Source organism: Scaptodrosophila lebanonensis, unplaced genomic scaffold, assembly GCF_003285725.1.
Source record: "Scaptodrosophila lebanonensis strain 11010-0011.00,11010-0021.00 unplaced genomic scaffold, SlebRS2 tig00000001-arrow-pilon, whole genome shotgun sequence".
In the NCBI taxonomy this organism is placed as follows: Eukaryota; Metazoa; Arthropoda; class Insecta; order Diptera; family Drosophilidae; genus Scaptodrosophila; species Scaptodrosophila lebanonensis.
The window spans coordinates 10,695,630-10,723,589 of record NW_022060529.1 but is presented as its reverse complement, the minus strand read 5'-3'; the positions used below and the strand labels follow the sequence as shown (position 1 = coordinate 10,723,589).

The 27,960-nt window shown below is 39.1% G+C and overlaps 2 protein-coding genes across 4 annotated transcripts in view; one reads left to right on the top strand and one right to left on the bottom strand.

Moving 5' to 3' along the window:
- Nucleotides 1–142: 142 nt before the first annotated feature.
- LOC115628284 (mucin-5AC) overlaps nt 143–27,960 on the bottom strand; it is a 41,439-nt gene continuing 13,621 nt past the window's right edge. The window contains exons 2-16 of one of the 2 annotated variants that reach the window (XM_030524319.1): nt 22,117–22,264; nt 20,282–20,889; nt 19,620–19,752; nt 19,295–19,467; nt 17,833–19,140; nt 9,508–9,800; nt 6,712–6,813; nt 6,492–6,641; nt 6,303–6,422; nt 6,137–6,231; nt 3,487–3,578; nt 2,792–2,984; nt 1,043–1,178; nt 827–979; nt 143–761 (exon numbers count right to left, since the gene is read on the bottom strand). In XM_030524319.1, coding sequence (XP_030380179.1) covers nt 644–761; nt 827–979; nt 1,043–1,178; nt 2,792–2,984; nt 3,487–3,578; nt 6,137–6,231; nt 6,303–6,422; nt 6,492–6,641; nt 6,712–6,813; nt 9,508–9,800; nt 17,833–19,140; nt 19,295–19,467; nt 19,620–19,752; nt 20,282–20,889; nt 22,117–22,264 — 3,822 coding nt within the window. In that variant the 3' untranslated portion in view covers nt 143–643. Of the gene's footprint in view, nt 762–826; nt 980–1,042; nt 1,179–2,791; nt 2,985–3,486; nt 3,579–6,136; nt 6,232–6,302; nt 6,423–6,491; nt 6,642–6,711; nt 6,814–9,507; nt 9,801–17,156; nt 17,301–17,832; nt 19,141–19,294; nt 19,468–19,619; nt 19,753–20,281; nt 20,890–22,116; nt 22,265–27,960 lie in introns of those variants that run through there. The other variant, XM_030524329.1, reaches the window with a different exon arrangement.
- LOC115628302 lies at nt 22,524–27,593 on the top strand. Of its 2 annotated transcripts, XM_030524353.1 has the most exons (4): nt 22,524–22,692; nt 24,536–24,663; nt 27,106–27,159; nt 27,268–27,567. In XM_030524353.1, exons 1-4 carry the CDS (start codon nt 22,605–22,607, stop codon nt 27,517–27,519), a joined length of 522 nt encoding a protein of 173 aa, XP_030380213.1. In that variant the 5' UTR covers nt 22,524–22,604; the 3' UTR covers nt 27,520–27,567. The 2 variants fall into 2 exon arrangements, with proteins under 2 accessions (XP_030380213.1, XP_030380222.1); XM_030524362.1 differs by lacking the exon at nt 24,536–24,663 and having other exon boundaries at nt 22,561–22,692; nt 27,268–27,593.

The following is a 27,960-nucleotide window of genomic DNA, read 5'->3' as shown; positions in this document are numbered from 1 at the left end:
TCGAGAAATTTGATTAAACATCATTCATACATTCCCTGTAAACAAATTAAACTATTGAAAATCGGGCAGTTTCAAAAGAGATGTTAAGCGAATATACAAGTACAATATATTTAGGAATTCAAATTGTTTAAGAAATGTATGGATCTGATGTTTGTTACTTTTATATATTTAATATATTAAAGTGCTTGGAGTTATAGTTTTCAAATAATCAACTCGTGCTATTGTAATCATTGTTTGCAATCGCAATATCAAGACTGTATTATCTGACTTGAGTCAGCTGCATTTAATCGAACAGATATACATAACTGCATATTTTACAAAGATATTAAAAATAAGTACCTATGTATATAATAAAATGGGTAAACCTATAAGTCTAATTGTAACTCGTATGTTTAAGAACTTAAGCCAATTTTGTGGGAACTTTTGAATTCTCATATCTTTGGTTTGTATTTTTTTAATATAATCAGTTGGAAACAATCCTTAGGATTTTTATGCACAGAATTTGAAAACCAAATGGGTAATATTCATACATAATTTAAAGGTAAAAACTAAAACGCTTCGGCATCTGTGAACCCACAAATGCTCCCAATGAGCTGCTCAGTCGTTGTGTGTGTATGTTTGAGTGTGTGTGTGTGGTGTTGCCTTAAAGGACATGAAGATTTTCGCAGCTCTTTGATTTGGAATCGCGCGTCCAGACACGTCCAAGCAACCCTTTGACCTTAAGACTGGTAGAGGTTCGCGAGCCACGATACTTGCGGGGGCTGTGGGGGGAAAAAGCGGTAGATGTTATAAACGATTTCTAGTGGGCGATGTACCTTGTAATTACCTGCTGTGGGCACTGCCTGGTGGTGTACTAACTGCCTCGCCCATGGCTCCTCCGAGCTGGGCGAGGGGCGTGCTGGCATTCAGGCAGCCCGCGCTGAGGGGCGAGCAGGCGCGGCGTTTCGACTTACGAATGGAGCGCTTGCGGAACAAATCTCTATGGAGTGGACCGCTGTCTATTAGTTTGATATTTACGCCACAAATTAGTTGAATCACTCACCTAGATTTCTCGGGATTCTCGAGCTTCAGTCGTATCTGTGACAACAGTCCCACCAGCAGCTCATCCACATTGTGATTAATGCCCACAGAAGTTTCAATGAATTTGCAGTCATAGGCTGTGGCCATAGCTTTGCCCTCTGCCCAGAAAAAATATAAATAAGAAATGTTTATTAAATTATATTGTAATGCTAAGCATAAAAACAGAACTTGACCGATTAATATCCCCATTAAATTCTGAAGTTAGTCTTCAATGAACTGCGATATGAAGTAGTCGGGCCGACTTGTTATCGTAAAATCTGAAGTATTCAAGTTATTAAAGTTGAGTACTCGCCCCAAAATAAACCACACCGCGCCCTCTTTTACTGCCAAACAAAATTTCTTATTAACGATGTGCCGAAAGTTGGCGTCATTTTATTACATTTTGATAGCGTGTTCTCCTCTCGTTCTGTGGCCGCGAAATAAATTCCAACAGCTTATTATTACGTTTATTAAAAAGCCTATTGGTATGACGCACCCCAAAGCTTTAAGTATTTAAACAAATGTGGTTAGATGATACATTGTTGGCCAATAAGCCAGTGCTTGCTTTCTGCAACTATAGTTACTAATTAAATGTACATAAATGATGCGTACAAGTATATTTGCAGTCAACAAAATAATTTCATTTAAGTTGTACATGGGAGTTGGAGTCAACCGTCCTTTTCCTACCCCTCCTTGTTAGATGGTGAACCGCAAACAGAAGGCAGCGGATTGTAAACAAGATTGTTTCTGACATACTTCTATTTGCTGCGTTTTAATTATGTGACAAATTAATGTTGTTGGTTAACAATTGTGGGGTTTGCAGTGTTTGCTTGGCCTTCGAAATGAGCCAGAAACTGTTTAAAGAAAGGGAAAGGCCGCCTACAATTAAGGTGCTGCGCGCACAATAAAAAATTAAAACAGGAAAACAATTACTGAAATTTGTATTACGTATACGCGGCATCGGCACAATATAACAGGGATAAAATGTAATCAATTTGTCGCAGAAACAATTTCCTGTTATATCAAAAGAGCCGTCGCCATTCCAAGACCCCACACGCATCCACACGTATTTATATATGTATGTGTGTTTGTGTGTGTGTGTGTATATATATATGTATATGTGTGTGTGCATAATTTCCATTTACTTTCTGTCTGCAAATCCCAATGCGATTATTAAACACCAAATGAGATTTGCTAAAAATATTAAATTTCGTAGATGTCTTTCATCTTACGCTTAAAGTGCCCGCCACCCAGTCCGTTTCTGATTTATCCGTCCTTATGGCAACAGGCGCTTGGGCAGCAAAGCTCTGAAGCTAAATATCGTAGAAAAATAAAAATAAACTCTCGTTTACTTTAAGGTAGTAGGTGCGGAAAGAGCAGACACATGACCTTTGCCAACTCGACAATCTAACGATGTGGTGGTTTTGGTGTGTGATGATGATGATGTGTGTGTGTGTGTGTGTGTGTGTTTGTGTGTGCCAATCAACTTCCGCCTAATCAACTCTCATTGGAACCCCAAATGCCAGCGATACAATTGTCTCTCTCTCTCTCACTGGCTGAGTGGGTTTGGGTCGCCCTTTACTAAACTACCGTTACAAGTCGATATCATCATCAGTAGCATTTAGACAGACCTTTTTCTATGTTCTACAGTCTATGGCTGCTGTTTTTATTTTTGTAGCCCATTCAAGCGCGCTTCGAAATGTAAAATGATAAACGTTTAATATGCACTTACCTTCGGATGTAACGAGTCGGCTTCTGGCCAGGTCAGCTTTGTTGGCCACCAATATGACTGCCTTCTGGGCTATGTTTTGATTGGTCCAGAGAATCTGCAGCACCTGCTCAGCAACATTGAAGCTGCTTCGGTCGGCGGCAGAGTAAATGACGCAATAGCCATGCGGATCGTAGCTGGACAGACATTCATTCGGCTGTGAAAATAAATGACACGAATCGAAACGGGTGTTAAGTAATGTTTAACTGGCCACAACGCCATTTACTATTGACAGATTTGGTGTGATTTGAGTGTGTTGTCTATACATTTAAAGCTCTATTATGGCAGAATTCAAGGAAAGAGGTATTTGTCTCTGCATGTGACAGAAATAGAGACAACCACATGCCAGTCACAAATGAACGACTATTAAAATCTGGTCAAATTATCTAAGTTGTGTTGGCAAAACTCATTTATATTTTGTAATTATAATGCAACAATAAAGTCAATTTATAACGTACTTATAGAATTTATTTTAAGACCACTGGCTTTGTCTCTATGTATTGTTATTGTACTTACAATATTGCGTGCCAAATTATGTAAATAAAAGATTCGATTTAAGGTCGATTTTCTTGTATGCACATATATGTATGTATGCATAACAATTTCAATCACTCACACTTTCACTTTAATTTGTTAATCAATTTGAAAATTTTACTCACCGTCATTTCTGTGTAGCTGTGGTCGATAAATATCAATTCCGATTCCTCACCACTTAGTAATACTGATACGGCTTTCTCCCCAGATTCATCATCTGTACATTATTTGAAATGGAAACACACAACTTATTATTATCACCAATAAACAAATATTGTAATTGCCAAAGCAGACTAAACATAAAACAGAGAAACTTTATACTACAAACTGATGTGGGAATAAGTATTGGATATTGGCATTTCAATTATAAATTAATTTCAAATTTTTATTTTTGTTGCAAATGCCATTTATTTACTAAATATTTACAATATGCTGTCTATGTAAATGGCTCTCGGCCAGCATTTCATTGTGGATGTGTCTGATAAAATGTTGGTTGTAGGCTGATCATCAGCGATATGCGTGCGATTTTTTGTTGTTGTGTTAATGGGCATATTTCAAATTGAATTCCTTTTTGGGATTTGTGGTCAGCTTAAATACCTGATGTAAGGGTTAATTAAATGAGAAACATGCCCGCATTGCTACATAACAGGAAAGTGTGTATATACAATGAAAATATTTACAGAGTTCGCATTTTCATCAATTAATGTGAACGTGCTATGAATGCTTTTGAAATGATGATGGCAGGCAAAATTCAGGGTAAGCAAGCTTCTTAAGGCGATGAATGTGTTGTTGGTGTGGATGAATGAGTGATTGTTTGCATTTCCGGCCCCCAAAAGTATGCAGTACTTTAGTTTTTGTTGACAGTAAGAAGGGCGAGAATGACTTTTTAAACTGTTGAACATGTTCAAAACTATGCTAAAATAGAAAACAAATTGGATTGAAGCTGACTGAAATAAAAATAATTAGTCCGGGGATAGCATATCTTGTTTGAAAAAAAGTCATCATAAAAAGAATCTGCGTCCACTTTAAATTTAGAATGGAACTGTGAAGTTGCAGCCAAAGAGGCAGTTTTAGTTCAAGTAGCAGTGAAAAAAACCAACAATGATAAAATAAAGGAATATTTGAATTGAAATTGAATGCGATTTTAAAGAGAAGAATAATAATAATTTAAAATTTAAAATTAATTGAATATAACTAAAAAAGAATGAAGTACATTTAATAAAAATAAGGATACAAAAACGAAATGGAAAAAAATTATAAATAAATACACTTCATTATAAATAAAATATGTACAAATGGTCGAATGTTTGTTTTTTATGGGAATAGTCATTCCTGCCCATGAAGAACAATTGTGGCGATATTTGTAGTATCTGTACAGATACTGTATTTACTGTGTGTATAGTAGTTGGATGGCTTTTAGGAAATTATGTGCGTTTGATTTGTGTGTTGGGAATATTGGCTTTGTCTTGTTTTACAATACTTCGTGTGGAGTTCTCATATCTAAGTCTGCGTTCTAATCGGTGAACTAGTTAGTGTGTGTTGTTGTGCCCTGTTTATAAATTTATATGTAAAACGCTAAACTAAATAAAGCGAACGGCAGTCGAATTCAGGTCAATATATAGCCTGAAGAGCTGATTCGAATTGAATTGCTTAAGTTAAGTTTAGTGTAAAATTGAAAATGTGACGTAAAGCAATTAGAGATGTAAATACTAATTTTCGTAAATATGAGCATAATTATTATGGTGAGGAATAGCATTATTATTAATATGATTATTATTATTTAATTTTTACCGTCGGCGGCTTTTTCAATATGTATGCGTATATCACAGTTGCCTAGATCTTTGTTTTAATTAATACAGTAAGTTGTTGTAGATGTTGTTGTTGTTCGTGTGTATATATTTGTTAGCAATGAATACACATATAATTGTCATTGATTGTCGTTGTTGATGTTGTTGTTGTAGTTGTTGGTTTATTTATTCATTTGAGTTTATCGAGTTGAGTTCAGTTTGGAAGCGCATTGAATGAAACGTTTTTATGGACATGACCAAGAGACGAGAGAGAACAAAAAGAAATCAGTTTCGACATGTGTATATTTTGAAATGGATTTACGAGTATAAAGTTTGATTTAGCCAAATGACAATGACTTTTGATCTTTTGTTTTTATTGTAAATAAAACAAAAAACAAAAAAAATATTTACTATTTATGTATGTATGGTGGGTGCTCTTTATGCTGGAAATATTTGAAAATTTTGCACGTTTCAATTTGGCAATTCGCTTGGTTTGGCTTTGGACTTTGGTGTAATTACAAAAATTTCCATTTTGATTTGTGGGCATTTGATTTTTGTTATGCACATTGTGTTGAGGTGGGAAATTTATGGCACAACAGGCATGTACAGGGCGGTCGTAAAAAGTTGCAAACAAAATGTATAACGGCCAATTAAATTGTAGACGTAAAGCAGGAGCAATGATCTAACGATGGGGCAGCTTACACGCGGCAATATGCAGGGACACAGACATGGATTTACACAGACGCACACACACTCGCAAAACAAAAAAACATAACAAAAAAATAAATAAAAACGAGCAGCAATTGTTAAGAGCGCACACACAAACAAACAAACAAACAAACGGGGCTAGACCCCGAATACACAAACACACACACACACAAACATATACAAATACGAGTGGGTACTAAGGTTAGACACACAGTGCGGCGAACGAACTATAGGGGCGGCATAGCCAGGAGGGGGGGGGAAGGAATTAAAAGCAACCTACCTATACTTGTGTCGTAGGCGTGCAGATATTCCGAAGTCATAAACTGTGAGACCAAAGAGCTCTTTCCCACTGCCGGACCTCCAAGCATAAGAACCCTGTAAAATATGACAACAATTAGGAAAAAGCAAAATAAACCGAGTTGTGAATTGTGGTCAGCAGGACTTACCGGTAGGGACCGCTGCCTGGATTGGAGGTGCTGCTCTCACGGCTCGAGGCCAAGCTGCAGGTGGCGGATGTCCTTGCTGAGCTGGGGGCGGGCAATTGCTGGGCGGTCAAGTGCTCGGTGCTGCAACGACACATACATATGTTTAGATGAAGGGTGTGACCACACCGGAGGTTGTCAAGTTATCCATACCTGGAATTAGAGCTGGCCACACTGTTGTTCGAGCGACTGCGACGACTCTTCAATGAATCACCGCGATTTACAACACCCTTGCCCGTGATGGAGAAGTGTCGTAGTCTGTAGTATTCCTCCTCGACGCCAGTATTGGGCATGGAGGCAACGCTGTTTCGAGTGACAGAGGAAGCCAGAGTTAATTCTATAAGCCAGCGGCAAACGTTCGGCTGACACTTACCGGGAGCGTTGCTGGGGCAGACAGAGCTGATTGGGCCGACCGGATGCACGACTGCCTGGCGTCTTTACCGACTGTGAGCGACTGTGATGTGGTGAGCCATAGCTGCAACAAAAATACAAAAAAATCAAAAATCAATACAATAATTAAGTGATTAATATAATTTCATTTGTTCTGTGATTTATTTTCAAATCGCAGGAGAAATACGCTAGATGTAGAATAATTATGATGTACTCGAATGTACATTATTGTTGAAATTAATAAAGCTTTTATAATTAATATGTGTTGTCTAAACAAGCAAGATTTTCAGGTCAATAAAATGTAATGATTTTCATTTCTGAACATATTTTTCTTCTGCGCCAGAGCTACAAGTACAATATACTTGTACTTGTATACTCTTCAGTGTGCCTTATAATGGTTTTGAACACCGACTCGATTGCAGCCGATTTCGAATTAAAATGAAAGTAAATTGAAGCCGTTCTATTTTCTGCTGCCCAATGCAATCGGAATTATGATGGTCATGCTCGAGGACAATTAAATGTTACGCATACGCCATGTTGCGCTCAAAAAACAAGCATCGATTTCAAGCGAGGAGGCAGTCGTCTCCGACTGTCTACTATATAAGTGAGTGCAAATTGTTATCTAGATTCCTAATGGGCTTGAGGGTCATTAAATGTAAGTAACTGGCTGTATTTAGCCTCAATTACAGGGCCAGCCCTAGCAACACACAAATACATATACAACAAAGTGTTCTAAATTGATGTTGGTGCAAAAAAAGAAGAAACAAACAAACAAACAAACAACGTTAGCTCACGCAAGGCAACAAAGTTTCAGCTGTTGGATCGCTAAGTGTTCGACTAGGCGTTTGCGACGAAGGTCCTTAACGGAAAATGCCATAAAAATTTACATTGACTTTCAGGGCAACGGCTGTGGTGTGAATTTTAGCGACATTGCAAATATGTTTCCACGCCCAAACTTACTCATGCCTTTATGCATGTAGTATGTATACACATATGTATATGCTCGTAAAAAAATTCGAATACAAGCACACGCATGCAGTTGACAGCAGCTTAATCAGAGCAGATTGCGCTTCAACAATATGCACGTTGAAGGTGGGAACTGGAACTGTTCTATATCCACATCCGCTTTGTAATTGAAATACCATCAACAACAATGCGTGTGCATCTGTATGTATGTGAGTGTGTGTGTGTGTGCTTGTGTGTGTTTGTGTGTGTATGTTTGCTGGTGTGATTTAGCTTTGAAAGTTTCTACAGTCCCGCCCCCAAGTTAAAATGCAAACAATGAAGGACAGACACATGAGCAAAAACAAGCACGCGCACGCACATCAAACAGTTCGTTTATGTATATACACTGTTCGAAAAAACGATTCCTCAGCTGTGTGTTGTCTGTACTTTATAACTTTACTTTTACATTGCTTAGTATAGTATATTTATTTATATCTTCGAAACATTGCAGCTTGAAGGCACTTCAAGCCAAAACGGTTGAAAGAATTTCTTCTGTAGTGGTGGACCGCTTTTGTCAATTAGGAAAGGATTTTTAAATTCCATTTATCTACATAGAATAATGTTTTAAAAAATCAATTAGCTGAAATAAACGTGTAGCTTAATCGCATAAAGATATTTTCTGATACAAATAAAAAATAAATAAACAAGGATAGTACATGCCACTATGTATGGAGTTTTTAAATTAATTATTTATCTTTGGGGCTAATCTCTGTCCACACATGATTGTAAGCTAGCGGTCATATATTTATTGAGTTTCTTTCCTCAATATGTTAATGAAGTTTAAACTCAATCAAAAAATTAAAAAAATGGGCCCTCACATACCTCCTACATGGAGTGTTCTTGACTCGGGAAAACAAATTTAAAACAATTATATTTATTTTCAGTGTAACACACAGTAGGATATATACATGTCTGTGTATTCACGTTGACCGCAACTTGGCCAAGCAGATGAAAGCTAAAATAAAAACTTTTTGATTAGTTATCAAGGGCTTGGCTAGCTCGAACACTGACTCACACAAGTGCACATACTACACAAGTATACTCGTATATACTATACTTAGATGAAACATGCAGGTTTTGCCAACGAACATATGTGCTTGTTGTTCAGGTTGTCCATTTTCTGGCGCATTGCGGTATTCAAAATAGAATTTGATTTGATTTGCAATTTTCATGTTTGTTGTTTTCTTTGCGCCTCAAAAATTGTCATTTGAATTGGTTGCAGGCACCCAAGGGACGAAATGTCAGTAAAACGAACTTGGGTCCAATAGCACGTATGAGTGCCTATGAAGACTTACAGGCAGATAACAGCATTTAAATTGCTGAAAGGTAACACATTTGCAGGCTTGCGAGTGTTTCCTTGAAGTGATTCACATAAACTGATGGTTATAGTACAATATTTCTACGAGACCTGTTGTGTTGCTAGGCAGGCTGACAGCAAGCGCTGACAAAGAGCAATGTTCGCTTCCTATCCTTTGATCGGATGTTGTTGATGAGCGAATAAAGTTAGTGAACCTTGAACTTTCACTGGCTATCGAATGCGTTGTAATGTAAGTATTGCTTTTCATGTAGTTACACGTATTGCTTTAAGAGGCTAAGAGGGGCTCTTTGTTGCGCTCATTGCAGCTTCAAAGGACTTTCAATACACAAGTATCAAATTGGTACGGCGGGGGGAAAGGTAAGTAATCACATTCCGCAATTGCATTTTATTTAATCGGCTTAGAACAACTTTTCGCTACAAAGTTTACTTCCATACCTCTAAATAAATAATACATACCGCATTTCAAAATCGCGCAGCTCCTCGATAGTCAGTGTATTGGTAACATCCAGCAACTGTCTCATGTTCTCATCGCGTTTGTTTTGCTGTACGAGTCCGGCGTGTCCTTGTGCATGGTGATGCTGTTGTTGTTGCTGCTGAGAGTGCGTTAAGTGCGCGGCATGTGGCGGATGTGCCAGCTGCTGTGAGTTGCGCTTGCGAGCGTTCAATTCCTTTCCCTGCTCCACGCTGATGAAGTCGCCTTCGTTTTTGATCAGAAGCGTTTCAACGGTGTTGTCCAGACTCAGGGACGGCTGTCGGCCAAAAAAAAGAGGAGAAGAGGGAGAGAGAAGAGGAACATTGTTAAGCTGATTGTCGTGAAAGGCTTTCAATAAATCGTGAGTGCCACTGCTTGTAGTCTGTTGCTTAGTGCTGACTATATAAAACGCTTATATACATATGTATATATAGTACAAGTATATGGGTAGCTCAAGCGCTTTTGAGCGCTTTCTTGCACCAGCTCTTTCGACCAGATAAGTTTATAATATTTTATTAGCCCTGCATTGAATGCAAATACTAAAAGAAAGCTCTATTAATTTTGCTTGCTGCATTTATTGCTTTGCATAAATAGTGGATTCTTTTCCTTCGCTCCAGCCCTTCGTTATTCACGTTGCAAGCCGCTTAAGTGGCTCAAGGTTTTTCAATACCGTGCCCTAGTCTACCTCTACTTGCGCCTCAAGTATCAGGTGGCAGCTGACTGCGATGAGGGGGGATAACAACATTGTAGACATTTTTGTAAGCTTTTTTGGTGGGCGCGGAGAGGGAGGTGGGAGCATAGAGAAACTTTAGCCTTATCTTCTCGCTCTTGTGCGGCCCCATTTTGCGAGTTTGATAACCTTTCAAGGCTCATTATTCATAGGTAAAGCGAACTCATGCAAAACTTTTTCAATCGATGCAAAAGGGGCGGGTAAAATACTTTTATAATTAGCTGCATTCAAATTGATGCCCGACTGGGCTCGCTCAACCAAGTAACTGGGCGGTTACATTTTTACTCGTCCAAAATAGAATTTTATTATTCTGGCCACGTCAACGGCCGACTTAATTTTTTCGCAGCCCCCCAACACCTCAACTCAATCAATTTGGCATTTAAATGGGATGGGTATGGAAGACTGACCTTCTGCTATTCGTAATTAAATTTTAACTGTTCTACTTATACTTATGATGATAGATGATAGATGCTTCATTTTCCTGCTATCTTAGCTTAATTGTTGTTTGGCCTGTTTTGAGCATCACACTGGCTGCCTTTTGCAGAGTTCGCTTCTACACTTTCAATCCCCAATTAAATTTCATGTTGGCTTAATTCCGTTTACAGAAACAACATGCCAAACATAAGCATTCAATTAGCATTTAACTAAAGTTCGCACTCGAGACAAATAAATACAATACAAACAAGATGTTAAGCTTGCTGCATTTTCGGAGCAACAGGAAGCCTAAGGGCTAAAGGACCGATAGTATGTCAAGTTTTCTTCACATGACCGTACTCGTATCTAAGCAACAAGAAGCCGAGTAAAATATATTTCAGCTGAGCTTTTTCAAGTCTTGAAACAACGGAAACTTTTGCCATTCATTTTTCTAGATTGTACTCATAAAGTTTTACCTGCGAAGACACTCAGCAGGTTGTTATCAAAACATACACACACCCGCACATACATATGTGCATAAGAATTTATTTGGCTGATGGTGAAATTAATTCGTATATTTTATTGGCAGTTACGAACCAACAAGCAAAAAAAGCTGCTCTTCACCGCAAGCAGCTGCTAATTAATAATATCCAGCCCTAGTAGAAACTAATTTGGCTACATACACACACACATGTGTCTGCTGTGTGTTTGTAGTTAAGGAAAGGGGAGTGTCATGTGGGCCTGTCGGGTCTTTAATTAGAAGCACAACATGACGCACAATCCACAACAAGTAAGCAACCAAATGTTACAACTAGCCGAAAGATACAACTTTTACAAATGTACACTGGGGAGTGATTACTGCACGATCTGTGAACATAATGCGTGTGTTCGAGCTCGCGGACCAGACTTCTGACAACGACATTACCCCAACAACAAACAAATTTAAGACGTTTTCAATGGTGACGAAAGCAGTCTTTAAAGCGCATTGATGCGTATGAGTAATGTATTTATGGATCTAGGTATGTATGTGCATGCTGTTTTGTGCTCCAAAAACAACGCAACACATTTAGAAGCCATAAAGGTTTCATTTTCTTTTAAACGCTTTTTGATGTTTCACATACGCCCTGTTGCCCCAAGTGAGTTAAGTGGCGTAAAATGTATTTTATTATACATTTTATATGTGCTCATAAAATGCAAAAAACTCAAAGTAGATATATTAACTGTAATCGAGAAGCTGGTTAAACTCTAAAATAATGAGTCTCAAATATAATAAGTTCATTAGCGGAAAGCTGAGTTCATTAGTGTTACGTAGTAATGTAATTATGCTTAGAAGATTCTTGAATAGAAAGTTAAATCAGTTGCGTATATGATTTCTGCATTTTTCAGTATTTGGCAGACGTTGCTTTAGTATTTTCAAGATTAAATTCATATTTCCAAATGTTTACTCAGATCTATGAAGAACGAATTATAAAGTATTTTCGATTGTTATTATTGCAAACGTAATATCTTTTTTATAAAATTGCTTTATAATAAACAAATTAATTGATTACTGGACAGATTTACGGCCCTCTGCGTAAATTTAAATTTCTAAAAAAAAATAGAAACTATGAAGACAAGCCATTAATTCTTTTACAATATGAATAAAAATGTGATGGTAGTTGAAGTCTCTAAATATTTACTTTTACTTTTCTACTCACATTTATGTAGATTTTTTGGAGACCCTGGTATATCAAAATACTTATATGTGCTTGCTAATGCCATCTGTTACTTTTCTATCACACCTTATTCCAGCCCGTTCCTTGACTTGGCTTCGAATTTGGTTATTTTTAAAACAACTTTGTGTGTTTTTGTTATGATTTCCTTTTTCTTTTCGCATAATGCTTTCCTCTATTGTTTGCTACTCAAAACGCAACGCTGCGTGTAACTTTTCACCTTTCAACTGATCATTAAATATTTGAAGAGGCACGAGGTGTGAGAAAACTGCCAAAGGCATACTTATATGTACAAACGTTCTTTAAAGCACGTACAGGAAATTCCCGTATCGAAGTGCAGGGAATAATCATAATTTGGAAGCACGCAGGTTCACTTGCACCGAACAAATAACTAACTAATGCAGACCAGGTAGTAAACAAATACGAGTAGTATGCTTTTCCGAGCTGTGTTTATTTCAATTCGCACTTAGCGATAAGTTTGCAAATAAATGTTGTGCACTGAATGCATGGCGACTGTAATTGAATTTTAATGCATTGCGAGTAGCCGACTAGGTGGTAGGGAAAACGAAACAATATTCAAATATGCAAAATATTCATGTGCATAAATTACTTGAAAACGAAAATGGATGGCGAACGTCTGCCAGCACTCATTTCACACTTCGTTGTGTTCAATAAATATCCAATACATAATACGATAGCGAACCTCTCTGCGCGCTCCCTCTAATGTTCGTCTCATGCATAACACAGGACCGTTTAAAAATACATTCACTTGTAGTACGAGTTTGGTAAACATTAAAATAAAAGCGTACACCGAGTGCTGTGCATGTACTTGTAAATCACATCATTTCCATTAAAAGGCGTTCTGTATTCAATCAATTGTAAAATAGAATGGCAATAAGTTCGCAACAACTTGCATCAACAATTTGTTTTCAACTCATAAAAATGGTTTTAGGGGCGAAAAAACCTTGTTTCGTAGCGCTTAACTAAAATTTAATTATCATATTAATAAGTGGCCTTGAAGCCATTTTCACTTGAAATAGAAACTTTCTGTTTTAAAAACAGCTCGACGTTACTGAGTTGTGTAAAAATACATTTTAAAACCCCACTTGTTATTTAATTGGTTTCCGTAAAATCTGGTGTTGGTTGTATTGGTCAATTAAATTAAAAATAATTGAAAATTTCTCTGTCACATAAATCGAGCCTGCTCATAAATATTCATAATTTGTTGCTTTAAATCACTTTTGATTTAATGTTAAAGTTGGCATAGCTCGCCAAACTGTTAAAGTGAAGCCCAAAAGTGTGCTGTAGATAATTATTATTGCGCTCATTTCCAGTAAGCAGTTAATCATTTTGAATTTGGCTTGCAAATGTTTCTGAAACAAGCCGGAATAAACATGAAAAAGTATTCTGATGATAAAGTTAGTTCATTTAATAAAAGACATTTGTTGCATCGAAGGTCTGCACTGATAAAGACAAACCAATTTCCTACTTTCATGCACAGTTGTGAATTTAAAGCAGAATGGATTTCCTAAATCCTTTTTTCGTTGAAAAGCTGTTGGTAATTGTTCCCTGTCATATTATTTCATTCCTATAACAGCAGCTGCTTTGCCTCAGGTCTGAATGTTTATAGACAATGGAGAGGCCGTTTGAAAATTTCAGCTTATTGAATTTGTCAGTAACTCAACACCTTTGCGCTGGACCATTGCAAAATTCCAAATACTATTTACGTTTTGCGGCTTGCATTGTGCGCTTATTGGAATTTTCCGTGCGCAGGCGGTGTCGGAAAAGCAAGGCTGCTATTTTCGGATGCATGAAAACAAACGTTGCAAGTGTGCAGCATGTAGCTAAAATGTTTATTTATAACTGCAATTTATTTATGGCGCTGCTGCATATGAAGCAGAGGCTGCAGAGGCTGCAAGTCTTAGTAGTCGGCACAATGGGGTCAATGAATCCAATTGCACAGAGAATGCAAACGAAGGCAGCTAAGTGCGCGAGTCCACAGGAAGGCGCCAAGGAAGACGTAGGAATGTCGCATGTGCATTTAAGCATAAATAATGCAAATTGGCCAATCTGTGGAGTTTTACAGCTGGTGGCGTCGAGACGCCATCTGCTAGCAACCATCATATAAATCAGTTAATAAATGACACTTAAAAGACGATTGACCCACACAAGCCCCATAACACTAACACACTGACCCGAAAAGCTACAAAAACAGCAACATGAACAGTAACAGTAACAGGAACAACAACGGCTCATAAACAACGAGTACAGGTCATCAACCCAAGCCAAATAAAAGCAGCAGGCAGAACAAATACCAGGAAAGCGGGGAACATAACGTGAAGTACAAGTAGATGTAATTAAGGGAACTGAATAAACACGCACTCACTCACTGGCATTACGAGAATGGGGCCGCCATTAAAGGCAGATACTACAAAGGCAACGTGGCGTATGCGTATTAAATAAATACATGCACACTCATTGCTGACAGCAACACACATTCGAAATTCTTTTCGCAATTCCAACTTGAATTTGCCAGTCAGTCCGTTAGTCCATTATTCCTTCAAGAAATAGCCAAATTATGCAGCAAATTGTATCCTTGACCATAAATTATGTTGGGTGGCTATTCTCAATTTTTGTTTTGCTTTGTTCTATTCTCTGCACAGTCACTCTATAATTAGGGGTAAAAGTTTCGGTTGCCGCGAGCTTAAAATAAACGTCCTTGGGATGCGTGCAGAGAGTTCGCGAACAAGAGTGCGAGTCAACAGCCGCTGCCATCGTTTTGGCAAATCATAAACTACTGCAACATGTTCATCTATATTATAAATAAAATCAAATTCAATTTCAAAGAGAACGGACACGAACGGGCAGTACAAGGTTCGATTGTTTGATTGTTCGATTGTTATGTATTTCTTGATAAGTAAACAAGCCCTTGCATACTTTTTATTCAATTGATGCATGTCGAATAAATTAAATTTGGTGCGCGATACGCGAATATAATTTGTTTTTACCTGCAACCTTGGAAGTTTAATTGAGACAGATATGTTATAGGGTGAAAATAATATTTAACTGGAATATGCAATGTGAATAGATTTATAAATATTGAACACAGACTGTGTTCGTAGGCTATGGTTGCAAGTCTAATTTAAATCGAATTTCCGTTTAATTATAACAAATTTAAATCGAATGTGTTCAAAGCTTATTGAATTGTTAATTGTTTAGCTGCATGGTCAAATTTAACGCTTTAAGGAACAGCGAACTAGAAGATAACCAGCACATCTTAAATTCGTTGACAGCTTTGTTGATTTAATTATTCCTTTTTATATACGAATTGGAAACAATTTCTCATTTAAAATTCAAAACACTAAGCAGGGTAGATATTAATTCATTTGGTTTTATCGCAGTTAAATTATGACGAAAAAGAAAATGCAAATTTATATATTTATATCACAGGCACACCCCCAGGACTTGCCTCCCTGTCAGAGCTACGTAGGCATAGAGGGTTAAACGAATATGCAAATAATTACGTTAGATTGTAAAGTGTAGATTGGTTGATGGCTCGTTGCACGTAAATGCATTTTCATGTTAAAATGTTTGCCTGCACTTAAGTCTTTAGCAGAACGTCTCCTTGTCTTTTAATTGTATTATATTGCATGAAAAGTTCCTCAACAATGACTCGTGACGTCATTTCATTAAATGGTCAGTTTTGTGCTGTAACTGTAAATCTTGTTAATTATCTACTGCCAGTTCTGATTCAAAAGAGCAAATGCTAGTTACAATTTACACCTAAATGGATTACTCAGAGCCGATTAAGCAAAATAAACAATGCAATTGAGAATACTAAAGGCACGCTTCATTGAGTACTATCAAGTATTCAGATATGTATGTACATATGTATATACCATATATATAGTACATATGTATCTATTTACCAAAGATATGTTCAAGTATTTACTTATTTACATTCAGAATCGCAGCTGTTTATTCTGTCTTTTATACTTGTACAGTATGACAAATTCTACGAAATCGTCTCGCCGAACTTATTATTATTATGTATGTATTTTTTTTTGGCAATGTCTCTTTTTCTTGTTGTTGTTTTTTGTCTTCCCACAAGGAAATGCCTTCATTTATCCAATTTACATATACTTTACATAAATAAGCATTTATTTGTTTTGCCATCAATATGTTAGCTTTGCGTTTGGATTTTTTCCACGGGAACAGGAAAATGTTTATTGCAAATAACAAAAGGTACACTGAAATCTTTTTGACTGGAAAATTAAAGAAATCGGCTGCATTTTGTGTGTCGAGACCATGGCTAATTAAAAGAAGAAGAAATTAAAATAGGGAGCAGTATCTTTTACAATACTTATTAGCACAAAGGCATTAAAGAGTGTTGAGTGTACTTGTTAAGAACTGAAGCTGCGGATAAATTTATGAGCAAAAGTTTAACTTTGATGATAATATATTTCACCGTACTTTAGTTAAAGTATTGGAGACCCTAATTCATGCCCCCGTTTCGAACCCCCACGATCTAGATAACATTGTATTGACGTCAGTGTGAGGCTCCAAAAATCAACATTATCGATTTATGGGCATGGATCAAAATATAAGCATTTATGTCCTGTGCGATTTTATCTTATCGGCGGTGCTTTAGCTGTTTATTAAACGTACTCTACACACACACTGTATAGTATGTGTATATAGTTGTTGACTCAGCAACTGAATCAGTCAAGCATATGTGTTAATGAGCAGTGTTTATTGTCATTCTGCCATCACATACCTCCTTGTAGCGCTTGGATAAGCTGCGACAGATGCGCTTGTAGAATGGCGCCATTTCGATTTGTGTTCACTGCTCTCCTAATAGTGTCAGGATGATGTCAACGCTTCTAATTTTTTCACAGTTTCAAGTTCCTTAACTTTTATTATCAGTAATTTAGCTATGAATTGAAGGCGTTGCGAAGTCTAAAGAGCACTTTACATGTCGATAACGTTTCAGACATATACGAGTACGAGTGAGTTGTAAACAAAAACAAGTAGCGAAAATTTTGATTAATATTTTCACTTGCTCTAAGAGGTTGTTCTTTCTTTTATTACAAGTATTTGTATTTTCTTGTAGTATTTCAAATGGTTATTTGCGCAGTGATTATTTTCCGAGTGCTTGCGATGCTTTGCCGCGGATCGTAAACATTTGAATGAGCCGATCGGCGGCGTGCGAACCAATTTATAAACAGTCGGACGCAGACACTCGTATCTCTCAGTTAGAGCGTCCCACAACAAAAGCCACAATGAACAGATATACATACTCGTATACTCGTACTACAAAATATGCGTATAACAAGAGCTATCTGTGTATATACGGTTTTTTTTTATAGGGAGAGTCTTCTCTGGGAGCAACTATAAATGTGTAAGTGTGCGTGTGCGTGTGAAAATGGGTGGCAAACAGTGCGTATACGTACTTGTTGAACGACGATGGTGGCACGTGGCTGGGTGCAAACTGTAGCGGCTGCCTCCATCGGATTCGCGGTAACATTGATGGGCCCCCCGCTGCCCGGGCTATGCGTCATATGCAGATTGAGAGTGGATCCGTGTTTGGGCGGTATCTGTTCGAATTTGTTGGCAATATCGTCGAATTTGTGCAGTCCGGCAAGGGAGTGATCGTTGGGGGAGGAGGACTTTGGCTGCGGATAGAAAGCATCGGACTGTGGCACATATTGCTGATTCTCCCGTATGGTTGTATGTATGACTGAGTCGGGCCTTATCCGCTTCGAGTTCTTACGGGATGGCGGTCTTTGCTGCTGCTCCTGTTGCGACAATCGCGAATACTGTTGGAAAATGTCCACGGAGCGACTGGTGGGGGACACATTAAGCTTCCGCTCATAGACCGAACAGTTCTCCGTCTCATCCGAGTCGCTGCTGCTGGTCGTCGCTGAGCTGGGGTGCGTATTATTGATCGTGTCAACGGCAAAGCATTCCCGTTGTATGCGCTCGTAGTCCAGTGCCTCACGATCGAAGGGAAACATGGTGCCTGTGCCAGCTGAGTCTCGCAAACACCGTTCGCTGCTGCCGCTGGAGGAGCTTGAGGAGTATTTGCGCTGCTGCTGCTGCTGCTGCTGTTGCTGATGCTGAGTGTATGTGGCATTGCAGCTGGGAGACAGCTGTTGAGGTGTCTGCTTTGATTTCTGTTGCTGCTTGGACGGCACACTGGAGCTATTAAAGAAGTTGCCATCCTTCATCGTTGGCGGCGCCGAATTGACTTTGGAAATGGCACCCGTGGAGGCAGCGGGCGTGCGTTTTCGTTCGCGCTTAGGGCTGGACCGATTACTGCTCGACGGCGAGACGCTGGGTGAGATGCGATTACGCGTCCCTGCATTGGCATTGGGTTCACGTGCACGTAGTTTTTTGTTGCGGTTGCCAGAGTTGCGTTTGTCCTCGGCCTCCTCCTCACCCTCGCTGGTGGCTGCGCCTTCGGCCGGATCCGTATAGTAGGAGCTATGATGATAGTTATTGCCGGTGGTTGCGGCAGCACCGTTTCGTGCTTGCGTCGCCTGCTGCGATGAAGGGAGCTGCTTGGTGGTCGTGCCCTTGAATGTGAAGTGTTCTCGTGCCTTCTCGCTGGCACGTGCTGACTTGGGCGACTGGGGCGGATCGAATGTGAAGTGGTTGAGGGAGCGCGTTGGTGGCGGCGCCGTGCTGGGCTGACGGCGCAGCAATGGCGTGGTGGATGATGGCTCGCCAGTGAGTATGGATAGGCATGATTCTTGACTCTAAGAAGCACATAGGCGACGGACAATGAAAGAGAACGCATGTCGGAATAGTTAACTAAGGCCAGACACTGGGCAAACACTCGTTCACCCAAATTAACGCAAAAGCAAATGCGCAGCAATTAATCAGTTCCGTTGTGTGGAATGACATACTTACCTCAGTGCTGTCTTGCAGACTCATGTCTGGACGCGGCGGAAAACGCGAACAACTCGTTAGTTCCAGCTCAGTGCCAATACTTCCATGCTCCTGTTCCGAATCTATTTGAATGGCCGTCAACAGAGGCTCCTCCAGCGAGCTAAACAGCGGTTCACTGGGACCCGAGTTGTCGCCTGGCGGCATTTGCGTTGCATAAATAAATGGGCGGTAGATTGATTAGTGAAATTGAACTAAGTGTAGGGCGGGCAGCAGCCGTGGGCTCATTAATCAATCAATACATTGATTTAATGAGTACAAGCAAGGTAGCAAACGAAAGTCCACTTACATAAATCCAGCGAATCGCAGGTCTCCGAGGTGTCTGTATGCGTCACATTGGTGATGAGCGTGCAGGCAGAATCTGTGGACGTGTTGATGGTACCGTCCGGTATCGAGGCGGACGAGGTGCCCATTATAACCAACTGTGCATGAAAATGAGAAACAGACACATAAACAATGTGTTATAATTAGTTGGCATTATAGTCGCTCATAATCAGTTGCTATTTATTAATATATGTATATAACATATAGCTCTCTAAGGTAGACCAAGAGTGAACCATGAGTAGCTGCTCCTCCGTCAATGGAAGACTAAAACTACATAAGGTCCAAGGCATATCTTGGGGTAATACGGTTCTCTTGCGTCTCCTGGTCGCATCTGATAAAACAGCATTCGGAAATGAAGCGCCATCACAACAAGAAACTTTCCGACGACATGTAATCTAGACTGTAATAGTAGGTAGATGAAATAACCACAGGGCATCACATTTGCGATGGTCCAGTCTTCATCTGGAGTGTGAGGAAGCCTGCTCTTCTAAAGAGTAGGAGGAACCAGTCTTGTACCTGAAACACGCACCTAATGAGACTCCCTCCTTAAATAACAATAAATTTGGCCTGCTTTACCTGACGATTAACAATCATAGACTAGAATTCCACAGTATTTAAATCACTCACCTTGGGAACGCCCACCGAATGCATAAACGTTTGCGGCTGCTGTTGTTGGGGGGGCGGTAGTGAGGGGGCGGGCAGCGAGCTTACAGATGCATTGATTTTATTCTTGATGCTGCGACCGCTCTTGAAGTACAGGCGACGGAGAGCTGTGGCCGTGGACGAGGTGGAAGTGTTGAAACCATCATTATCCGAGCCACTGGAGTTGCTGCCGCCGGACATCGCGCCATTCATCTGGGGCGTCGGCGGCTTGGTGTGGCCTGTGGCGGAAGCATTAGGATCGGTCTTTGTAGTAGAAGTTGTGGTAGCAGGTAGCTTAGTAGAAGCTGTAGACACGCCTGCCGACGAAGTTAGAGCATGGGTTACGGATCGAGTGCTAGTAGTATTAGTAGTGGTAGAAGGGGAAGTATCGGCCTGCCGCAGTGGCGAAGGAGCACGAGTGTTCTGGGCATTCTTCTTGTTCTGGCCTCCATTGGTAGGTGGTTCCTTTTGGCCCAGTGCGAGCGCCATCATGGCTGCGGATCGCGTGCTTGTATAGGAGATTGGCGTTGCGTGCGATTTTCTGCTCACAACGTTGCTGCCTTGTGCTGCATGGGTAACGGAAATCGTCATGGCTATAAGGAGAAATAAATTGTGAAACAAACGGGTCTCCATTAGCATAGTCGCAAGTGCTTCTAAATTGCTGCCCCGTAGCGTAACTCTGCCTGAGGCCGTTCTGCTTAATGCACAAACATTGTACATATTTGCCTAATTAACAGTAGCGGGCTGTGTTCGAAGTGTGGTTTTGGGCTAAGGCCCAAACATTACCCCAACATGGGCAGTTTCTGGTCATTGTACTAATTGGCAGTGGTTTGTGGCTGAGTGTCAAAATCGGCATAACATGACGCGAGCATTTTGCTTGCGGTTTTGGTCATAGGTTGTGACCTTTGTGGTTATTCGAACCCTGCACACTTATGAGGTCAATCATTTTGTGTTAAACGCCTACTTATAAATCGATAAAATTATAATCTGATACCCACTGAATAATCATTTTTTAAATGCCTTGTCGGCAGAACATAAAACATTAGATGTTATTGTTTGTGAGGTGCTTTCCCGATTGGAGCGGAAGCGGCACTCTCCTGTTGATTCTTTGGCATGCAACCAAAACAAATTTCATGAAAAGTAAATTCAGTCAACCACTGAAAACAGACACACTCGTATACTTAGTAATCGAATTGAATGAATTATTGATCAACACATGACGCGTCGGCCATTTCGTGGCATCGTCTAACCTTTGTCTGACTACGCGTACCACGGAATCCACCATATACTTATTTTCCATGGAATTCCCCAATAGTTTCCCCCAAATTAAAGTCCATATAAGTTATTCGGGGCATTTAATAACAAAAATAGCCAGTGAGCCGCACCAAAATACTCGTACATGGCGCTTCTCCGTAATCGCATTTTTATAAATAATAAACAGCATCGAGAAATCTGAGCACTGAAAACATCAAAATATTTACATCGAAAACTATGCGCGGTCGTTATGCCAATTCCCCGACCAATATACTGTTCTAGTTATTGTCCAAACATTACAGGAATCAACAATTTAATGAGTCAAGGCGCTAAGTGAAAAAAACCAGCACGTAAATATGGCCAAAACACGGACAACTTCTGGCTTTTTAGCTGTTGTCAGGCAACCAGCCATCTTTAAGGCGCTTTTGGCCCTACCTATGACCTAATATTGATCAGTATTGGCGGATGTAGCGACAGAAAAGCGGATGCATCATTTTTAAGAGCTTTGATTTACTTTGCTTTAATTATCGTTTGGACAAACTTGTGTTTGATTTTATGGACCATACCTTTCCCACGACCTTTAGGAGTTGTTGGTGCTCCTGTCGCTGCCGGTGGAGCGGCTGCTACAGAGGGCGCAGTTGTTATTGGAGCCGTCGCATTGGACACTGGGCTTGCTTCGCGAAAAATAGGAGAGCCGGGTACATAGCGCTCAGGCTGCAATTAGAAGAGAAAGACAGGAGAATTACATTAAGCATTAAATGTGCCATTTATAACTATTTAAACAATGCCATGTGTGAGCAAACAAATGATGGGCCAGTCCTTCTTGCACTACTTGATAAATGACTCTTATCAGCTTGCTTTTCTGATAAGATATACCATCGACTAGCGCTGTCTTTTTGTCTACTAGACATGCCAGTAGTCGATCAGCTTGCCAATCAGTCATTCATTTCAGTGCAAAATAATATTTCATCAAGTGTAAAAAAGTCTTGCGGCCCATTCGCTTTTCGTCTAATTGTCAACACAAAATCAATATTGTGGCTATATACGCATTGACATGGTGCTGCGAAATCTGTCGAAATCCACTCAGCTCATCATATTCTATGCGGTCTTGGGTGTCTTGTCGTCAGCTGCATTGACGAATGGTTTGTATTGTTTTCAGAAGAAGAAGTGTGTATGACGAAACTATAGCCATAAATAATTGGGCTACTGCTCATATAAATAATCAAAATTTTCCCATGCAACACGTACATACAACTAAGTTCGTGTATACTTGTATAAGTCGCTTTGTCTTCATCATCATATAATTTGAAAATATTTCTTTTAAGTTCGTGTGAAAATCAGGTGGATCGGAAACGTTTTTGGCACGCTCGCTCGGTCATGTAGTCCTCCACTTTATTCCAAGAACTTTGTTGCTTTGCGCGCTTTTGTTTGTTTTGATTTTTTCTATCTAACCATTACACATATACATACGAGTATGTACCTATATATAAATATATATATGTTCTTGGGAACAACTGCCGACGTCATTCGGCTGTGGCCGCATTAAAATTAATTCATTTCTTCAAATTGATGATACAAATCAATTCTCAAAGAAGTGAGTGAATAATTTTTGTAGAAATATGAACTGTGCACTGTGAGGCTAAAAAACCCAGAAATTACAAATTCAAATTAACGTTAAGTAATTCAGTTAACATTAAAGATGTACAATTCTCATTTTTAAGAAGAAAACAAGTTTTGATTACAAAAACAAAAAATAATAATAGCTTTTACATAGAGTGTTTGTTCGAAGAAAACTGCGTAAATAATTTCGATACATAATCAAGATTTATTTTACGACTTTTTTTTCAAAGTAAAAAATAACTTTAGTTATGTAAATAACGCGTATAGAACTGGGTGCTTGTAAAAGCTTCTTACATTTTTTGAAAATGAAAATTTTAAGCTAAGTATTAAGTATGCGTATATACTATACATGTATATTACAGATAGTTGCGTTATCGGAAGCATATTTCAAAAGGCCAAAAATTCTATTAATCGAGAATAATGAATGAATCTTTTCGATATTTTGTACCCCTAATACAATCCCACTAAGTTATAGCCCACAGTATTAGCAAGAATTAATGAGTTAAGTTTCTTTTTAAAATGACAATAGCTAGATGTGTGAAGATTTGAATGAATTCATGCGGAGAAACTATTGCGAATATTTAAAAATACGTGTTGGCAACTTTTTCAGTAATTTTATGGTCAGCATTGTTAGCATTTATAGATTGGAGAAGTCGCAGCTGTGGCAGCTGTGGCAGTTGTCGGCTCATGAGCTTTATTTGAATGGATCGGAATCGAAGAGATCTTGCAGTTCTGAGGCTAAGTGCCCGGCGGTTTCAATGTTTTTCGAGCTATTTTTATGAAGTCTCGTGTCATTAATTCGTTTACACATTTGCTGGGCATTGGGAAAGTGAAAACCGTGTTGTTGGCTTGCTTCGCTGTCTATGTCTGCTCGTATTGACGTCATAGTTATTACACACAATGCGTTCAGAAACATACGTGTCGAGGACATAGTCGTGCCAGTTGGCAAATAGACAGAGAGTCTGCTGCCAACATTTTCACTTTAATTAAATTAATTTAGACAAAAAATTGTATTTTTATAGATTTTATGTTTGTTGATGCTGCCGCTGTTGTAGTTGTTGTTATTATTGTTGCTGTTGGTTTGATGTTTGTATGGCCTATAAATAAATTCTAAGAAAAGCACAACGACACATCATCAGCGACAGCACAAACAGCTCTAACAACACTTGCAACAACAACAACAACAACAGCAATGAAATGAAAGCGAAAAGCAACGTCATGACCTCGTTTAATATTTGAGCACATACATATGTACATATGCATGTACATAAGTATAATAATATATGTACATATTTAGTATGTGTTTGTCTATTATATATGTTATAAAAACTTGAATGTGTCCTGCTTTCTTGTTATGATTTGTAGCGCTCAACTGTTACGCCTGCAGCTATTTGGAGGAGTACAGTGACACCTCCTGCCTCACGAACGCCTCCTCGTTGCCCCCCATCAACTGTACCAAAAGATATTGCCTCACCGTGCGACAGGAAGCGCTCGTAAGTTGAAATTCTTCGCAGTTGTAATGTTCCTCTCAAATTGAAAACTGCAAGCAATGGCTGTAAAATGGCACGACGTGTCGTTAATGCCAAGAGCCACAAACGCAAACTGCTCAAGGTACGAGGGTTTACATACACATATGTATACTTGTATATATGTATAACGTGTGTATGTAATGGATGTTGAGCACATACACACAACTTTGTTGTGACGTTTGCTCAACATCAGGATTTGGTTTGGATTGCTGACACTTTGCTGTCGCTTAACTCTTCACGGACACGCTCAGCCTCCTTATAAGCTGCCTCTGCACAGCAACAAAGTAACAGATGGATTTTTATGCAGCACCAGCTTGGCAACTGAATGTTGCAGCACGTGCACCAATTTTCGACAAAATATGGCAGAAATAGTGTGGGGAATTGTGAGAAAATTAGTGCAACTTTTGCGCTTTGAAGTACATACATAAGTAGGGTGGGGATGTAATTCATTCCGATATACATATGTACATGCTGGCATTTATTGAAGAACAGATAACTATTTCGGATGAAAGCCGCTTCCGGAAGAATCAAGTTTCAAGTGCAGTTCCTGCATTTCTCCCGGAAATGTACGCTAAATATCAACTTAGAAATTTTCATAGAAATGTTTAGAACAATCAAACAATATTTTTTATATTTTTTCAAAATTAACGAAACTAAATCAGGTTTTAAAAAATTCCTTGTTATTTCTTTATTTATTACTATTACAAGCAAGGATTTATTTTTAAATATTTCTCCACCTGCTATTTTCCCAATTTACTTTGCCAATTAATCAAAAGTAACCAAACCAAAATACATTACACTTTTAAAAAGCCTCAAAAATTCCAATTAAAGCCCCTTAACTACACTTTAATATATCGTGACAAATGCATACACAAATCCTGTTTTGTGTTTATTGAAGTTTGAAAAAAGAAAAATAAAAAAGTATTAGTTTGTGATTGAGCTGCAGCTTGCAGCAAAAGCTTTGTGTATTTAAATTTAAGCTCCTTGAGATTTGGGGACGGACCGCGAAGTATTCTATTTGGCACGGCAAGCGGCTGGCACTTAACTCCTACTCTTTTATGCAAAATTCAAATTTTTGTCAATTTCTGTTGACTTTCGGGCTTTTGTACTTTAAGTTGAATACCAGCAGTCGGGACAACAAATTGTCGCTGGCGAACAGACAAGCGACAAAGTGCATAAAAAATCCATTACCATAATTTAATGAAAAGCCAGGAAGGCGTAAAAAAGTCACACCAGCCACACAATGCGAGTAGGCACGCATAGGCGCACACGCACGCTCCCTCAAACATGTATGTATGTACATTTCTATGTATGTAGTATGTACATACATAGTTACTGTCTAAATGGGGGAAGGGGGTTGATGGAACTGCACAAGTTCAAAAGAAGGCTTATCCCCTGCACACAAAGCCGTTAACCACAATAAATTTGATCCAACTGCGAGGTCGGAAAAGACTGCAAGCTCCCCTTTATGACAGCAAATCAAAATAATAAATATTTGCAGAGTCTTTTCATAGCACGAGTAGTACGAATATGGGTGGTGCTTTTAAACTTAATTAAAAGAAATTAGATTTAGTGGTAGGCTAAAATCTGTTCTTTACAGAATTGTAAGGTAGTTGAGAAAATCGTCGCAGTAGGGGGCCTGGCTACAACGTTCAAGTGCCGTCATCCCGACTCTTAATTACTCTGCATCCACAGCTACCTATAAAAGGCCTTGTAGCACAAACAATTCCATAGTAATAATGCACCAATTTTTATGAAACCAATTTAAAGTGTTTTAAGACCTCTACGTATGGACAAATCTATTACCAAGTTACATATAGATAACTGTTAAGCTTAAGATCTTATTGATTTAAGTACATGCGGGATGGACGAATATATCTATATGGATTCTTTCACGCTTACATACATAAATACTTTTTACTATACCCTACTATATTTCTATTCTATTCGATTCTATTCTTCTAAAGAGTACAGAAAAAACTGGCTATTTTCGAAAAATAAGGTTAAATTTCTACCACCAGGTCGTGCGGGTGTGAAAAGAATCGGTGTTGAAAAACGGGGCACTCGGGGCACTCACAGTTGAGCCGAAAATTATGCAAATGCCCCGCGCAAATAGTGCAAATATTAGCGGCCATAAATTAGTTTTGCCTTCGGCGCACAACAGCATTTTATAATAATGACATTTCCAGGCAGTGTTCTGGGCTCTCAGCGGGAGGGCGGACTATAAATGCAAACAGCATGAAAACAAAGCCAACAAGCATTAAAATACATGAGCATTAACAATATTTAAAGAACCAACTGTGCTGGGCCTGTAGACGCAGCTCTTTTTTAAATTAAATTTAAAATTTACTTTTTTTAATATTTCCTTTTTTTGTTCTTTATGTTTACATTTCCCTGCGACGCCAGCACAATGCCAGCAAAGTTATTTCCTTTTTACGTGACTGTCAGGACAAACCTCTGGTAAGACCCAAGAGTCTCAGCCGCTTGTAGCAATCGCTTTAAGCACATTGAGTTACAGCTGCAAGCCCTGAACCCCCTTCCCGCCTTTCATCGTCTTCTTCCCCGCAGATATTAAACGGCGTTAGGACAGATGCTTCGTCCCGCTTCTACTATCGTTCCTGCCAGCAGGACTTGTGCAACGACCATGACGGACGCGGCAACAGCTCCGGTGGCGATGGCAGTGGCACTGGTGGCAATCATAATGGCATTGTGCCGGGAAAAAATGGAGGCGTCAGCCACAACCAAACGCGGATGACCTTGCTGCAGGCAGCGGGTATCATGCTCCTGTTGCTCGGCACTTGCAATTACAATTTTAATTAGTTAGTTGAAACTTATTTTTTGGGCAAATAAAATACTGTCAGCGGTTAATTAAAGAGCTTTTAACTACTAATTAGTGAGATTGCGGTTTCCTTTGACAACTGCCTACTACGCTGTCATCAAAGACGGTAATCGCATTATAAACTCCAATTTTAGACGTGTCTGCCTAAAGGGGACGCAGCATCCAACTAATTGTGTTGCCCACCGCAGCTAAAAGGCTTCTGCGTCCAAAATACTCGTAGGTACACAAACTATAATGCAATTTGCTAGTTATGTGAGTAAATCATTGTATTAAGATAGGAGCCAACATCGCAATGGACAGCAGCAGGCTATCCTAAAAAGATATTCACATATCTATTGAAATATTCATAGCAGAAATAGTTCAGTGTCTGTTGAAATCAGGAAGCGAGAAGCTAATAAGATGTACTATGAATGTGAGATGCA